At 39.5% G+C, this 16142-nt stretch overlaps 1 protein-coding gene across 17 annotated transcripts in view; it reads left to right on the top strand.

Annotated features, from left to right (window-relative positions):
* Positions 1-16142, top strand: part of nrxn3a (neurexin 3a) — a 483992-nt gene that overhangs the window by 401483 nt on the left and 66367 nt on the right. For all 17 annotated transcript variants that reach the window (XR_005130817.1, XR_005130816.1, XR_005130818.1 and 14 more), the window contains one exon: positions 5300-5471. Coding sequence is in view for 14 of the 17 variants with exons in the window: in XM_037542000.1 (XP_037397897.1) it covers positions 5300-5471 (172 nt within the window). In the remaining 3 variants the exon portion in view is untranslated. The remainder of the gene's footprint in view (positions 1-5299; positions 5472-16142) is intronic.

Below are 16142 nucleotides of genomic sequence, written 5' to 3'. Positions count from 1 at the left end.
TGCTGAGTAGAATTAAACTTGGAAAGAGAATGAGACTGATTGTGTTGGTTTCTGCATTGGGTTTTATAGTGGTATGTGTGGCTGCTGCATGTTTATGATATACTAATATTAGTGCAGATCTAATAAAATATTTCTCTAAGCTAATCTGCTGATACCAAATCATAAAAAGATATGCATGCACACTACACTGAAGTGTAGTACTGCACATGGAAATCAGGAAAGAGACAAATATCAAGTATTTGTTGCTTTTTTGCTGTTTCGCTTGTTGTTTGTCACTAAATTGCAGCTATAATTAGAACTGGGTACTGTTAAATTACATCGATACCAATACTCCTTATTGATAGAGATACTTAGCGATACTCTTATTGATGCTATTCTCCATAATTTGTTGCAAAACACAAAGACATGGCGTGAAAAAGTATAAAAAGATTCAAAATGAAACGGCTATGGTCATCTCTCTACAGTTGAAACTTTTAACCACCATAAGCAATATAAAATTAGTTACCCCAGTTGTCAGGACAGAGCACACTAAGTTCAAGCTTAAGGCTTATGTTAGCTACCAAATTTGAATTCAGTACAGACACAGCATAATATTAGTACTTCCCCATGATAAACTCATTGATGCTAAGAAAATACCCTAATTATTCCTTTAATGCTGGAAACAGTTTCTGATGATCAAACTGACCTGTAGTTTGAACACAAGGCTGAAGTTGCCAGCGTCTTGTTTGGATTTTACCATTCCACCTTAAATGGTGCAACAGTTATTGTTGTAATGCCTGAGCACCAAATAAGTAACTGCTGCACCACTGAAGGTGGAACGGGAAAATTGTAACAAAAGGGTGAGAAATAGCTTCATAGTTTTAATGCTGATAGCATTTTTGATAATGTGAATGTCAAAATTTCTTACCTAGAGCTCTTGAGTGGTGCAACTGGTCTAAGTGCTGGCCCAGTCATCAGGTGATCTTGAGTTTTATCCCTGGTGGTCCCTGGTGAGTCCCAGAGAGCATAATTAGCCTTGCTCTCTCTGGGTGGGTGGAATGGCACCCCCATCTACCCCATCACCCACTGTGATGCTAGCCAGCTCAGGTGTCTGTTAGCTGATGTAACAGAACTGGCAATTGGTCCTTTCCCCCCGAGCATGTTCAGGTGTCCGGTGTTCGAAAAGTGGTGCTTCACAGGTCTCGGAGGAAGCCTGTGCTAGCTTTGCCCTCCAAACGCTGGTGGTGTAGTGTAACTGAGGGGTCCTAACCAATGGGAGGAATTTGATATGTCTAAATAGGGGAGAAAATTGGGTTAAAAATATTTATATATCCCATGTAGGGTTGTATGTAGGCAGCTACCTGTAAAAACGTGCTAGTGCAGGACATTTCGACAAGGTAGCGCTATTCATCAAAGCACTGGGAGGCTGTGCTGAGGCCCTAAGTGCAGCAGCTGCATTGCTAAAGCAAACATGCTGCTCTGCCTCAGATTTGTAGATGTTGTACTTGAGTTTCATGAGGTTGATCATTTACAACAACCGCTTTACATATATTGCATTTCATTGCAGTATCATTAAATTTAGTTAAAAAAAAATGTGAGCCCACACTTTTGAGCGTCTTACCCTTTAGCCATGACCGGAGGGCACAGAATGACCGTCGGCATTCAAAATGGTTAAGGAACTGAGAGGCATGCAAATGCTTTCATCTCACAGAGCAGAGTGCCCCTCCCGCTGATCCAATCTAGCAACAACCATTTGAAAATACCTGCTGTGTAGAATGAATTAACATTACATAAATACCAATAGCAGCACCATTTGTCCAGTTTCTTATCAGTTTTTCAGTACTGATCAGTTCTCGATACCCATCTCTAGCTATAATTCACCTATTTCCGCAGGAGATGGCTGCCTGTCCGTCTGACGCCTGCTAGTGCAAACAGAGGGTTACGCGGTTATGCCACTTGGGAGTTCTTGGTTTAAAACGTACTACTTCATTGTAATGTTTTTATTATTATAACTGAAATCTCCTCCTAATAATCACAGAAACACTGCACATGACGACTAAACGCAGCAGGAATGAATTCCACAGAGCATTTGAAAAACACTCTAGTGTACACTCTAACTGCTCAGTGTTTACACCACCCTCGATGTGCGTGATATTCTATATGCTGTGCTTTTAACACTCTGTTTCCTTTCATGTATCGCTTGCCAAGAGCATTTTCCTGAGCCTGAACCACCATCATGTGAGCAGTGGTAATATTAGAATTGGTCAGAGTGAGAGAGAGAGTGAGAGAGAGAGAGTGGCACTTAAAGTGAACTCTTTGATGCTAAATGTAAAAAGAGTGTTTCTGTGATCAAAAAGTAATGCAGCAGTTGGAGGCTTTTTCCGTCTAAAAGACAGCTACTGAGAGTGGAGAGGAATTTCTGTACACACTTCATCTTTCTGAGGGAGCATCTCTCGCCTGTAGCTTGTTCTGTGTTTTCAGTCGCTTTCAGCTGTTATTTTAAACTTGCTGTGTTCTGTGAAGCTTATCACACAGGACAAAGACATTGCTATAGTAACAGACACATCCATCTGCTAAAGTCACAGGACATGTAGGATGTTTGGATATATATTGCATAATTATATTGGATAATTGCATAATTATGTGGTTTCCATTATGTATCGACTAGAGGTGCAACTGTATAATATATATGATGCCATATATATTGTGGTTTTCATACCATTATGCTGTCCATTGTTGATACAAAAGTACAAAACCCACCTGGAGAAATGTTTAAGATGTAAACAGTCGTTTAGAGTGGTTTGGTATGAAATACTGAGAAACTGAGAGAGTCAGGATTGTTCACAGTGGTGGTGATGGTAACCAGCCGTCTGAAAAATCTCCTAAAGCTCCCTCACAGAAATTTATTCTAAAAAATGCTTATGAATATGTGCCAGAAGATGTGTCGGTTGACTGGTGGTGGTTTTGAATTAAAAATAAATTGGCTATATTTGTGCTGTATTTCAACCCCTTTTTCCTATCACCACTGTAAAGAAATCAGAGTTAGCACTATCACACGAGACCACTCTGAATGACTAAATTCTGAAAACTCAGTGGAATTCCCCTTAATTGTAAAAGTAATTTCTCAGACAAATAAATTTAGATACATGCAGTTTCATGTAGTAAAGTGTAATGATTTCATGCAATTCATTCTTTCTTTTTCCTTTAGTATGACCGTGGAAACTGCTCCAGTTTATGTATATATGTCTGATGTGAAAAGTGTATTAAATTCACACAATGACAAAACATGCCAAAACTGTGGGGGTATTTTCCCCACAAAACAAGACCATGTATAACTTTTAATTGAAGTTGTGGATTGAAAGTGTAAAATTTGCATATTTCACCAAATTTCTCCCATAGTTCCAGTGAGCTATGAGTTATTACTGTTGAATTACACCATGTTTTTGTTATGAACACCAATAACTGCAACTACAGAAGTGTTCTGCTAAATGGGGAACATTGGTAAACTGAGTCGTTGTCCTTGCATACAATGCAGAAAGTTATCCATTGAAACTGTCCAATTCATTTGTCTGATGTCTATAGTTTATAAATGTACACTCACCGGCCACTTTATTAGGTACACCTTGCTAGTAAAAGGTTGGACCCCCTTTTGCCTTCAGAACTGTCTTAATTCTTCATGGCAAACCTTCAACAAGGTGTTGGAAACATTCCTCAGAGATTCTGGTTGGTTATGTGAGTTCCTGTTGTCTTTCTATCATCTCAAACCAGTCTGCCCGTTCTCCTCTGACTTCTCACATCAACAAGGCATTTTCGTCCACACAACTGACCGCTCACTGGATATTTCCTCTTTTTCAGACCATTCTCTGTAAACCCTAGAGAAGGCTGTGTGTGAAAATCCCAGTAGATCAGCAGTTTCTGAAATACTCAGACCAGCCCGTCTGGCACCAACAACCACGCCACGTTCAAAGTCCCTTAAATCCCCTTTCTTTCACATTCTGATGCTCGGCCTGCACTTCAGCAAGTTGTCTTGACCACCTCTACATGCCTAAATGCACTGAGCTGCAGCCGTGTGATTGGCTGATTAGCTATTTGTGTTAACAAACAATTGAACCTAATAAAGTGGCAGGTAAGTGTATATATGCACATGCAATAGTATAAATAATGTAGCATAAGAAAATCTCACTAGATAAAATGGCAAACAAGTAAAATGTCTAGATATGGGTTGAAAAGTCTTGTAATATTCACCTAAAAAAGATGCAACATTTACAATGTACATTTACCTACTTTTGGTAATAAATGCACTGACATGCACATTTGACTGCATGATGAAATTTCACGATGAGATTTCAGTGCATCATCTTTGACAGTGAAGGGAAGCATCTTTGAAGAGTGTGAAAGATCTGAGAAGCCATCCATTGCGTTCTTTGGGAAAGTCTTCCAAATGAACTTGAGAGCACTGGCCTAGATTTCTTATCCAGAGATCTGCAGTGATAAATGCACTGCATGCTGATAAACATCTCCCTTGATGCAATTTATCATCTGTCGTCATTTTCCATGCTGCTACAGATAAGAACAATGCCAGATCTAGTTTAACATAACCATAAAATATGTCCCAACAACCCAGAAAGCCCGACAGAGAGAGGGGGATGTGGGGAGGGGAGTACACAGCCAGATTATGTGAGACAGAGAGAGGCAGAATGATGGTGAGAACGGTTACGGTTCTGCTCAAAAACAAACATAAGAAACTAGACTATCTACGTATTTGTCTCACAGCCTCTTTATCCTGTTTTATATTCTGCATGGCTGCGGCGGCTGGAGTATTTCAGCCTTGGATTCCTCCCTCTCTCTCCTTCCTGTTCAAGCCATGCTAATTAATTTTTGGCATGCATCCTTGCTGCCATGTTTGCACGTAGCCACTTACTACTCTGAGTGCAAATACTGCATGCATCACTTTACCATTAATCTTCCTTATCGCTCTATTTTAGCTAATGTCATTGATTTAGTCCACTTTCACAGCATTATTTAGATCAATGAGGCTGATTCTGCAGTCCAAAAAGGGGGAGGGCACAGTGCGGCTGATGAATTCTTTTCATTAAGTGGACAAGTTTATCAGAGGTCGGCAATGCAAATGGATCATTCAGAACCCGAAACGGAGCAAAACAAGGACAATGGCTAGCAGACTCCAAGGGCGTTCATTCATTAAAAATTGAATATGAATCCAAACTATTATTAACTGTACACAGAATTGCATTCTTATTACTTGTGGTCAATGCCAGAACAGAAAGACATTAGCAATTGAATTTTTTTTTTCTCATTTTAGGAACAAGGCAAAATCGGTGTCACGTTCAACATCGGCACCGTCGATATCCTTGTGTATGAGAGCAGCAACCCAGTGAACGATGGCAAGTACCACGTGGTACGATTCACAAGAAACGGGGGCAATGCTACACTACAGGTGGACAACTGGGCCATCAACGAGCACTTCCCCGCAGGTAAGACCACTAACTGACCATTTCTAACCTTTGGTTGATAAAATCTGGAAGGTGCATGGACTGTGCAGTGGACAGCAACTGCTTTTGAGCCAAGCCACCTATGTGAACCAAAACGTCTGCAGTGCACTTGTACACAATGAGTTGCCACGTAGAACACCTACCTTGTATGTACGCTTATTGGCCACAATATCAGAAACACCTGTTGTGTAAGTTGAGTCATATCAAAAGTTTAAACAGTCGTTTTTTTTGTTCTGTTGACTGAAAATATGTGAGCGCATCCTCTACAAGGAACAAACAGAAATTTGAAGTTTTTGTTCCTATTTTTTTCCAGCCTCTTAAATTCTCAAAATGTGTGCATTAAAATATGCAGATGTTTTGTTCCACGTAAAGGATGTGTACTATTTTCACTTATGAGCAATACATACCATTTGACCAGAGGTGCCTAAACTTTTGCATTTGACTGTTGGTAGTGCCTGTAGCTCATTCTACTTTCTACACCATCTAATGGAAAGTGAACCAACATGAGACTGTAACCACCGTTGAGGATTACACTGTACAAAGTAATGCATTACAGTAATGCAATAATGATTTCCTATAATGAAGTAATACATTACTGTTTAGATTCTAACTTGAAACCCAGTCCTACCCAAAGAGACCAGGCTCAGTTTTTATTCAGGAGCAGCTCTGTAAGCTTCACGTTTTATTTAAATATTGCATATTGATCTGTTTTTCCTGGCTGTCTTCTAGGTTTCTAGACAGCATAGGTGCTCATCATTGTACTCAGTCATAACTGGCAGTGTCTTATTCTGAGGCTAGAATCATGAACAGCCCTTTTAAAGGATGTTTTAGCTAAAATTTCTTTGGGTTTTAAAAGCAACCTAAGAGTAAAGTAATGAGAGCAGGAATGCATAATTAGTGGTAGATTACTGTTTCAGAGTAGCTACCCAACTGATCAGAAGTAAACTGAGTGGTAGACCATTCTCAGTGCAGCACTGACACTGACATGGTAGTGGTGAGTGTTGTGTTGGTAGAAGTACGCAAGACATTCGGCACTTCTGTGAGACAGAAAAGTCCACAAAGAACATGCCTAAAGAACACAGATACTTTAATGCACATTTACTGTTTGTGCTGAATTTAGTGTATTGGCAAACATTAACCATAAAATGTGACCTGTGCAAATTAACAGCACGTTATAATTTATGCCATTTTTAAAAGTGTATTAAACTGCAAATAAATAGAAACTGTGCACCAAAATATGCTGAAAAGTGCAATTTATACACTTCTTCCCCAATATATCCTGCCAACATTGGCCTTGTGGTCAGAAAGTGACATCTCTTGAAGGAATAGAAGGTGTACCAGTAAGGTAAATGTTTCTACTAAAGTGGCCAGTAAACATATCTGGTTAAACATAAGACATATGAAGACTAAGCGAGAGCAGAGACCTCCATTGCCTTTCTTATTTTCCCAGTACCTTTATAATTGTTAAAAGTTTAATGCCACATCAGAGCACTGCAATGATCCTGTTTCCACACACTGGCTGTAAATGACTTTGTCTCATCTCTTGTCTTTATTGTTGTCTGGTCTTTATTACTATTGCAGTATCTCCTCTCTCTTTGGGGAGATGCAAGTCGAAGCAGACAAAACCAATTTTCTTTACACGTGTCCAGATTTAAAAGCCTCCTAACAGCTGTTTTGCTTGCCTTTTGATGTCGGCGCTGCTGTTTTGTGCCTTTTGCCCCTAAGATAAGTCAGAAAACTGATGGATTCCAAGAGGAACATTACGTGCTGGCCAATCTCCCTTAAGTTCTACCTTGCTTTCATAAGTGGGTGGACAAGTGGGTTCCAAAATCACTTTAATGGTCATGGTGACTTAATGCCCCCTTATTACCCCCCCTGTCCCCGTGATACTTGCATCCTTTGTGAGTTTCTTTAAGGGCACCATGACTTTCTAAAAAAAAAAACATTTCCCTGAACATCACAGTAGACTGGTATTGCTTTGGACAGCTCTTGGCTGGTTTGTACCACCATGTACATATACATGTAATGTTTAAACGTTAATGTATAACCCCAATTCTAATGAAGTTGGGATGTTGTGTAAAACATAAATAAAAACAGAAAACGATGATTTGCAAATCCTTTTCAACCTATATTCAATTGAATACACTACAAAGACAATTTAATGTTCAAACAGATAAATTTTATTGTTTTTTGCAAATATTCACTCATTTTGAATTTGATGTCTGTAACACGTTCCAAAGAAGTTGGGACAGGAGCAACAAAAGACTAGGAAAGTTGAGGACTGCTCAAAAAACACCTGTTTGGAACATTCCACAGGTGAACAGGTTAATTGGAAACAGGTGAGTGTCATGATTGGGTATAAAGGGAGCATCACTGAAAGGCTCAGTCGTTCACAAGCAAGGATGTGAACAACTGCGTGAGCAAATAGTCCAACAGTTTAAGAACAACGTTTCTCAACGTGCAATTGCAAGGAATTTAGTGATTTCATCATCTACCGTCCATAATATCATCAAAAGATTCAGAGAATCTGGAGAAATCTCTGCAAGTAAGCGGTAAGACAGAAAACCAACACTGAATGGCCGCGACCTTCGATCCCTCAGGCGGCACTGCATTAAAAACCCACATCATTCTGTAACGTATATTCCCACATGGGCTCAGGAACACTTCAGAAAACCACTGTCAGTGAACTCAGTTCGTCGCTCCATCTACAAGTGCAAGTTAAAACTCTGCCATGCAAAGCGAAAGCCAGATATCAACACCACCCAGAAACACCGCCGGCTTCTCTGGGCCCGAGCTCATCTGAGATGGACTGACGCAGAGTGGAAAAGTGTCCTGTGGTCTGACGAGTCCACATTTCAAATTGGTTTTGGAAATCATGGACGTCGTGTCCTCGGGGCCAAAGAGGAAAAGGACTGTCCGGATTGTATCAGCGCAAAGTTCAAAAGCCAGCATCTCTGATGGTGTGGGGGTGTGTTAGTGCCCATGGCATGGGTAACTTGCACATCTGTGAAGGCACCATTAATGCTGAAAGGTACATACAGGTTATGGAGCAGCATCTGCTGCCATCCAAACAACGTCTTTTTCAGGGACATCCCTGCTTATTTCAGCAAGACAATGCCAAGCCACATTCTGCACGTGTTACACCAGCGTGGCTTCGTAGTAAAAGAGTGTGGGTACTAGACTGGCCTGCCTGCAGTCCAGACCCGTCTCCCATTGAAAATGAGTGGCGCATTATGAAGCGCAAAATACGACAACGGAGACCCCGGACTGCTGAGCAACTGAAGTTGTACATCAAGCAAGAATGGGAAAGAATTCCACCTACAAAACTTCAACAATTAGTGTCCTCAGTGTCGCATATTGAGTATTAAAAGGAAAGGTGATGTAACACAGTGGTAAACACGCCCCTGTCCCAAACTTCTTTGGAACGTGTTGCAGGCATCAAATTCAAAATGAGTGAATATTTGCCAAAAACAATAAAGTTTATCTGTTTGAACATTAAATATCTTGTCTTTATAATGAATTGAATATAGGTTGAAAAGGATTTGTAAATCATCGTATTCTGTTTTTATTTATGTTTTACGCAACGTCCCAACTTCCTTGGAATTGGGGTTGTAAATAGCAGGAATGTTTTTCTGTCCTCTGGTCTTAGAATATGAGTCGTTCCATTATCATGAGCCAAGTGCAGACTTCTGATTAGCTGCAAGCTAGCTAAACACCTTTGCTCCATCTCTGCTGCTGAGTCAGACAATCAAGTGACTCATAAGTGTGTGTCCTCCGTGCGTGTGTATGCCCTGGGCCAGCTGAACATACTCTCGCTGCGCTGCTGCTGTCTTAGAGCGGCTGAAATGGTGGCCCCTGTGAGTAGGATGCAGCGGGTTTTGGTTCGACAGAGAGGAAGTGAGTGTAAGCATTGTTCTCACGCTCACGGCATTGCCCCACACTGTTCTTTACGTCAGCCCACTGAGGGTCATGACACTATGAGCTTTGACTGATAATATGATGATACACTACTACATTGCCCAAAGTTTGGGGAAACCTTGACTTCTTTTGAACTGTGAATTTCTCACTGTGAAATTTCAATTAAGTTAGGAAAAAAATCCCCCCAGATAAACTTCTGTTAACACAAAAATAGCCACAGTACTGTGCAAATTAAGAGACCATCCTTTTATTTATTACACACAAGCCTCGTTAGCTAAGAATACTGGCTTTTTCAGCACTTAATATGGGCACACAATGCCTACAGCTTTCATTCTTTTCCAGAGAATCGCTCTCACTTTTTCAAAGAAATCTGTAGGGATATTTTTTTTTAAACCAGTTCAGTCTGAGAAGTTGGCTCAGTCTTACAAATTTACAGTCATCAGTCTATAACACTCCATTCCAGACACCCAGTTTCAGAATTCTAATAAAAACTTTCATCTTTTTTGCCTTTTTTCCTCTCAGTAAGGGCTTTTTTTACAGCTACGCATCCTTTCTGACCTACAGACCTAGTTTTCATTGTCTTAACTCTTTGGAATTTTTCCGATATTGCAAAAAATGCTCTACACATCAGTCGTCTTCTCACAGTGGAAGGATAGACAGAAACACCTGTGGATGTTTTCAGATCTGAAGCAGCTTGATTTTCTCCTCTCTGTTAAAGATGAAAGCTTTAAGTGCTGTGCTGGTCTTGCACAGTCATTAGGAGTCCCATTTCTTTAAACTCTAGTTTTGGAAAGTCCTGTTGTTTTACTTCTTGTCCTCCCCTTATGCAGTCTTATAACTAATCTCCTCAGAAATACTTGCTTCGTGTACTTAATGGCCATTTTGACAGGGAATTTAATTAATTAATGAATGAAATGATCTATGGTCTCTCACATTTGCACAGCACTGTATGTGCTGTCCTTTGGGTATATTTAGCTTTAAAGCTTTAGTTTCACAGTCATCAAAGTGTTTTCCTTGATAAGAAGAGCAGATTTTATTGAAATAAAAATTTTTGGGTGTAACACATGCTTATAAGGGCTGAGAGTCACAGGCAGAGAATCATTCATGGGCTATGTAATTTTCAGTATTGTCAAAAATACTAATACAATAATAGATATTAATGTGTGAAATTGATGAACAAAAAAAAATCAAATCATGTTAATTTAAGTTGCTGCAAACCAGTCATGAAAGCATGCCGGTTTGTATTAAACCCAATTTTGAAAGTTTGGTATCTCTACAGTTTGGTGTAGGATGTATTCTTGCTCTATATGTCCTTTGTAAGATTTTGGCATATTTTCCATAAGACCCTTTTTATTTTAGACATGGACAGCAGTTTTGTATCATCCATAATACATGATTATTATATTATTGCAGGAGTAGTTGTTCAGGAGTCTAGTTGGTAGATAGTATTGTAATAATAGGTTTTGCTATTTCTCATTTTTTTCTGTGTTGACTGAATTCTAACTCCTTAAAGTAATTACAGTAAGTAATTACAGTGAGTCTCCAATGTAATGTGGAAGATGTACTTTGTTAGAGTGAGGAAGTCTGGGTATTGTGTACATTTTAGAGCCTCAAGAAACAGTGTCTTGTCTGAGCTCCCATACAATTGGACATCAGGACAAACGGAGCCAGATATCACCACCTTGGAAAAAAGGGCCGTAGACAAAAAAGGCATCAGGCTAAACGGCCTGAGGCAAAATGGCTTCAGATTGTAAAGCTCATGTGGCGTTTTACAACACCAGTGTTTCTTACCAGAGTAATTACGCAATTACAGTTTTGTGGCAAAAAAAGACACACACACACACACACACACACACACTGTTCCCCAGCTGGCAGGGGAAAAACTCCTCTGACCTCGGCACAAGGTAGCCCAGAAAAAGTCCTTGGTCAGGGAGGAAGGTCCCTCTTTGCCCGGGAGGCCTAGCAACTATGGTGTAGTGTCACACAGGTGGTCAGCCCACGAAGCCCAGAAAAAGTCCTCAGCTGTGGTGGTTAGTGTTGCTCAAATGGCTGGCCCAAAAAGCTCCGTAGCTATGTAGTAATGTTGCTCATGCAGCTGAACAGCACCGGTTCAGGCAGCCTCACAGCTGCAGTGTAGTATCACTCAAGCAGCCACATAACTACAATATAGCATCATGCAAGGGGCCAGTCCAGGCAGCCACATAGCTGCAGTGTAGCATTGCTCAAGGGGCCAGCCTGGGCACTAACAAAGCTACAGTATAGTGTTGCTCAGGTGACCGGCCCAAGAAGCCTCTGAGTGTCCAGGGGACATCGCCCTCGGCTAAGTGGATGAGATGGTAAACTCATCAGCCAACAGGGAAACACCAAAACATACACAAAATAAAGAGTAAAGCAACAGGTTGGGTTTTTTGATGTACAAAGTGTGCACCATATGAGTGTGTACATACGCCTTTGCAGTTAAAGGCTTTAAAAACTCTCATCTGCAAATAAACGTACCTTTTTACAAGACACACTTTAGACTTGCAGTGGTCTCATTTTTGTCGCTTACTCGGTGGTACTTGACTGATAGCCGTTATGAAACACAGACGCTGCAGTGCATTATATGAGGGTACTGTAGAGAGGCCGTGGTCTGTGTGTTTTAGTTCCCAAGTCTCATTTATGTTGACCTTGACTATGGCTACAGACAAGCATGACAGCTATGGGAATATATCACCAGTTTTATGAATGTCACAGGTACATAACACATCTATATAAATGCCAGTAAAATTGACTCTCCCTCCCAAGGTTCAAAAGAGTTGATAAAATATTTAGATGTTCATATGGCCTCTTGTGAGTGCGATTTAATTATGTTTTAAGATGGATGTTCTTTGCTAGGTGATGTTTTAGGTTTCTGCATCGTGCAGGGCTCGCTTTCATGTTTGGTTTGTAATAGTTGAGTTTCAGTTCTAGCTATTGATGATGAGGAAATCCCTTTATCTTCTTAATGTGGGTCTAATCTCTGTAGAGCGCTGCTGAGAGATCCGAAAACCTTATTAGATATAAAAGGGAAATGAGGCAAGGTGCTGAATGCTTGCGGAGCCCAGTCAGCCATGCCAAACAGCTGTGCTTTATTTTCTTAATGCTTCGAGGTATTAATCCTAAATGGCTCCAGTGCACCAATTCCTCAGGCATGCAGTTGCCAAGTTATTACAGCTCACCTTGATTATCTAATCGCTTACACATAACAAGGGCAAGTGAGCCCATTACACTTTGACTGTCCAGCACAGCGATCCCTATCTGTCTCTGCCCACCACAGTGGCCAAACAAACATCCGCTGATCCACACATGCAAACACCTGAGCTTATGACTCTCGTTATAATGTGACCTCGGGCCATTCGTGGATGACTTGCGCTTTGTCATGGCTGCTGTGGATCGGTGGCAGCTGTCCGAGTCAGAATAGTTTGTGCTAGCTAGCATGTGCCCGTTCACTCTACACATTAGGAGCCAGAACAACATACAAGTAGGCCTGTGTCTCACTAATGAACCTCCTACCTGCTCCCTGGGTATCAGGACAAGCCACATGTTGCCCCTGTCATATAAAAACATTGTAATAACTTTTTTTTCTCCAATAATTTGAAAAAAGCTGCCCTGCACGACTAACTGACCACGGTCCAAAATTATGTGGAATCATTTTTTTAAAATTTGTAATACTTTAAATAAAAGTCTTAAACTTTTATTTTACATAGAATTTGAGGTAGGATATAAACATTGTTTTGAAACATACCATTTGGTCCCAACTTATAACTTCATATATAGAATAAGCTGTAAAAGCTGTAAAATCTGTTTTGAATTGTGATGTCACAAGACACATTTACATATACTGCCATTCAAAAGTTTGGAATCCGTGTTTTCCATAATATAAAATCAATATGGTTGAAGATAAATATATTATTCTCATTTGTTAGTCCTGCGCAGCTTTAATGATCTGATTAATCAGTAGGACACTAGAAAGCTGTAAATAAGAAATATTTAATGTGTCCAGAAAGATGCAAAGATCTGTAGATTGTAAAATGATAGAGAAAGCTGTAGAACTTTGAAAACTAACAATAATAAATATTATAATATATAATATTCAGAATTCATGAAATAATTCAGATAATTTGAGAGAAATCATATTGATAGATGGTATAATATTTAGCTTTTTTCAGTATATTATGCATCTTTTTATTCACTTCCTATTCACAGATTTTTTTTAATATTGAAGAAAACATCTAAAAATGTCTTAAGTAGTTTGCAGTATTTAAACTCACCTTGTGTAACGTACAAATTAGACAAATGATTAATATGGCAAGTGTTTCCAAACTTTCAAAACGTATATCCACTTATTCAGTCTACAGCAGTTTAGCCCCACCCTTTCACATTGAAGTTATAAGGAGTGATTCAGGCTGGACAGAAGTCATATGTGTATCAATCATATATAAAAACAGCCTGATTCATCCTAAAAGATAGAGGTATTGCAAAAAAAAGGTTCAATAAATAAATAAATAAATAACTGTACACTGATTTAAATGAAAAGTTGAAGATGTTTCCTCCTCTTAGCATTCTGTAAATACAAGATTTTGTCACGACAGCGACGAAATACCACGGTTGCGGTTTGAACGTGGGTATCATTTTTGGTTCGGTGTGTGATCACAGCTGCAGTTGAAAACCCTTATCAGTTATTTAGCCTCATTCTCCCCGGACCACACACTGTAAGCCAACATTAAGAAGATTATCCTCCCACACTTTTGCATCCCCTGCTGCATGAGGGGGGCCGCATAATGGAAATGCTGCATTTCGGCGAACGTCTGTACGAGCCATCACTATCAGCGCATTTGAAAACGTAGTTGGAAATTAGCCTTTATCTCATCAAAGTTTTTCTTCTTTTTCTTTATTTCTTTTTCATTAAACGAGTGCTGGTGTTGAGAGTAAATGTCGGAGGCTATGAATACTTCCCGTGGCTTTGTCTTACACCCACCTATATCTCTCAGCGCCCTTATTAGATTAGGTGTCTTGAGGTTGTTGTATTATAAACCTGTTGATGACTAATATCCCTTATGTTGGCAAGGCTAGGCTCGCTGCAGCCGCCACCACACTACTGTAATTCCCATCTGCCGAGCAACCGGTCGATACTGACAAATGACATTGATCAGTGGAGCTCTTAGCTCTGTCAGCAGTCTCGACGCTCAGGATCCTGCTGATATTTTCATTCTGTAATCATGTAACTATCATGGCCCGCTTTATATCTTTTTAATCTATCTTATCGCTTTGTTCTGCCTTACTCTGGCTGTGCAAAAACAGCTGGCAGGAGTCTAAGCACCATGAGCGTTGGTGAAGTTTCTTTCTAATTAACAACGCAGAAGGGGGCTGACGTGATTGACAGTTTACTAATATTTATGGGGTAGAAAATGGAAAGTGATCTATATGCCGATGCTCAGAAACGCAGCTTAATAAGGGCCCAAACAACTCATAATGACTTCACCTCATTACAGCATTATCAGTGAGGCATATGCGAGTGTATATACAGAAAAAAAACTGAAATGACGGCAATAAAGTGCAGCCGGTATACAAGGCAAAGGTGTGTGCAGAATTTCAAGCATCTTGGTTTCTAAATTTAAATGGCAAACTACAGCCTTATCATAAATATTCAAGTATGCCTTTATAAATATGTTATGTGATGCTTGTTCATATATTATGAAGTAAAAATAATGTTGTCCTACAATGAACATACATTTTAATGAACATTTTCTGTTTATTTGTATGAATTGAACATATCAGGAAAAAATAAGACATACAATTTTGCATTTACCAGGGTCATCATACTTGTAATGTTTTATTCTTTGTAATACGTTCAATTTCAGACATAGTTAGTTACAGTTACATAGAAACTGTGTTCTTCAATTAGCAGAAAATTGTCATATGTAAGTCTGATACCTGTAGAGGATGTGTTAAATTATTTTCACTTAGAATAATCAATAAAACATACTTTGACCAGGGGTACCCAAACTTTTGCATACATCTGGTTATAGTGACTTCATAACACATGTATAAGCACTGGATGACTCATTTACAAAGCAGTGCTAGAGTATTTCTGTACAGCTTATGCCATTGATCACGAAATAACATGAAATGTTTAATGAAGTAAATGGCTTTATGTGATATAAGGGGACTTAAACTAAAGCGACATGCATTTGTTCCATTTATGAAAGTGTTCCCAAGTGATGGAGCGGTCATCTTTTCCATTTCATTGTCTATTCACTGTTTTATTGTCTATTCCTATTCTATTACTCTGCAATCCAGTGCTTATGAATATGTTATCAAGTTCATGTGTACAAGTCAGTGACCACCCTTTGTTTATTTAATCTTCAATCTGCTGTTAAGTCGAAGTTATTCATACACAGCACATAAACACTACTTAGTGGACTGACCACCTAACAGCAAGTGAAAAGCAGCCAAAAGAATAGAGGAGTGGCTATTTATGATTAAAAAATCCTGCCTAATATATGTTGTTGTTTTTTTTCTAGTCTTGAAAATGAATAATTTTATGGTCATTTCAATTATGAAGGGTTGTTTCTGACTTCTGCACTGTACTGTACGGTAGCCTTGAAATAAACTGGCACCGAAAAACATACTCAAGGGAACATGCTCACTTGCAGTTGTATGTAAAACAGCAAAGTTTCCAATTGCAGTGATTTATTATCAGCTTCAAACACTATA

Source organism: Pygocentrus nattereri, chromosome 10 (assembly GCF_015220715.1).
Source record: "Pygocentrus nattereri isolate fPygNat1 chromosome 10, fPygNat1.pri, whole genome shotgun sequence".
Lineage (NCBI taxonomy): Eukaryota > Metazoa > Chordata > Actinopteri > Characiformes > Serrasalmidae > Pygocentrus > Pygocentrus nattereri.
The sequence above is the reverse complement of the archived record's forward strand: the minus strand, read 5'-3'. Positions and strand labels throughout refer to the sequence as shown.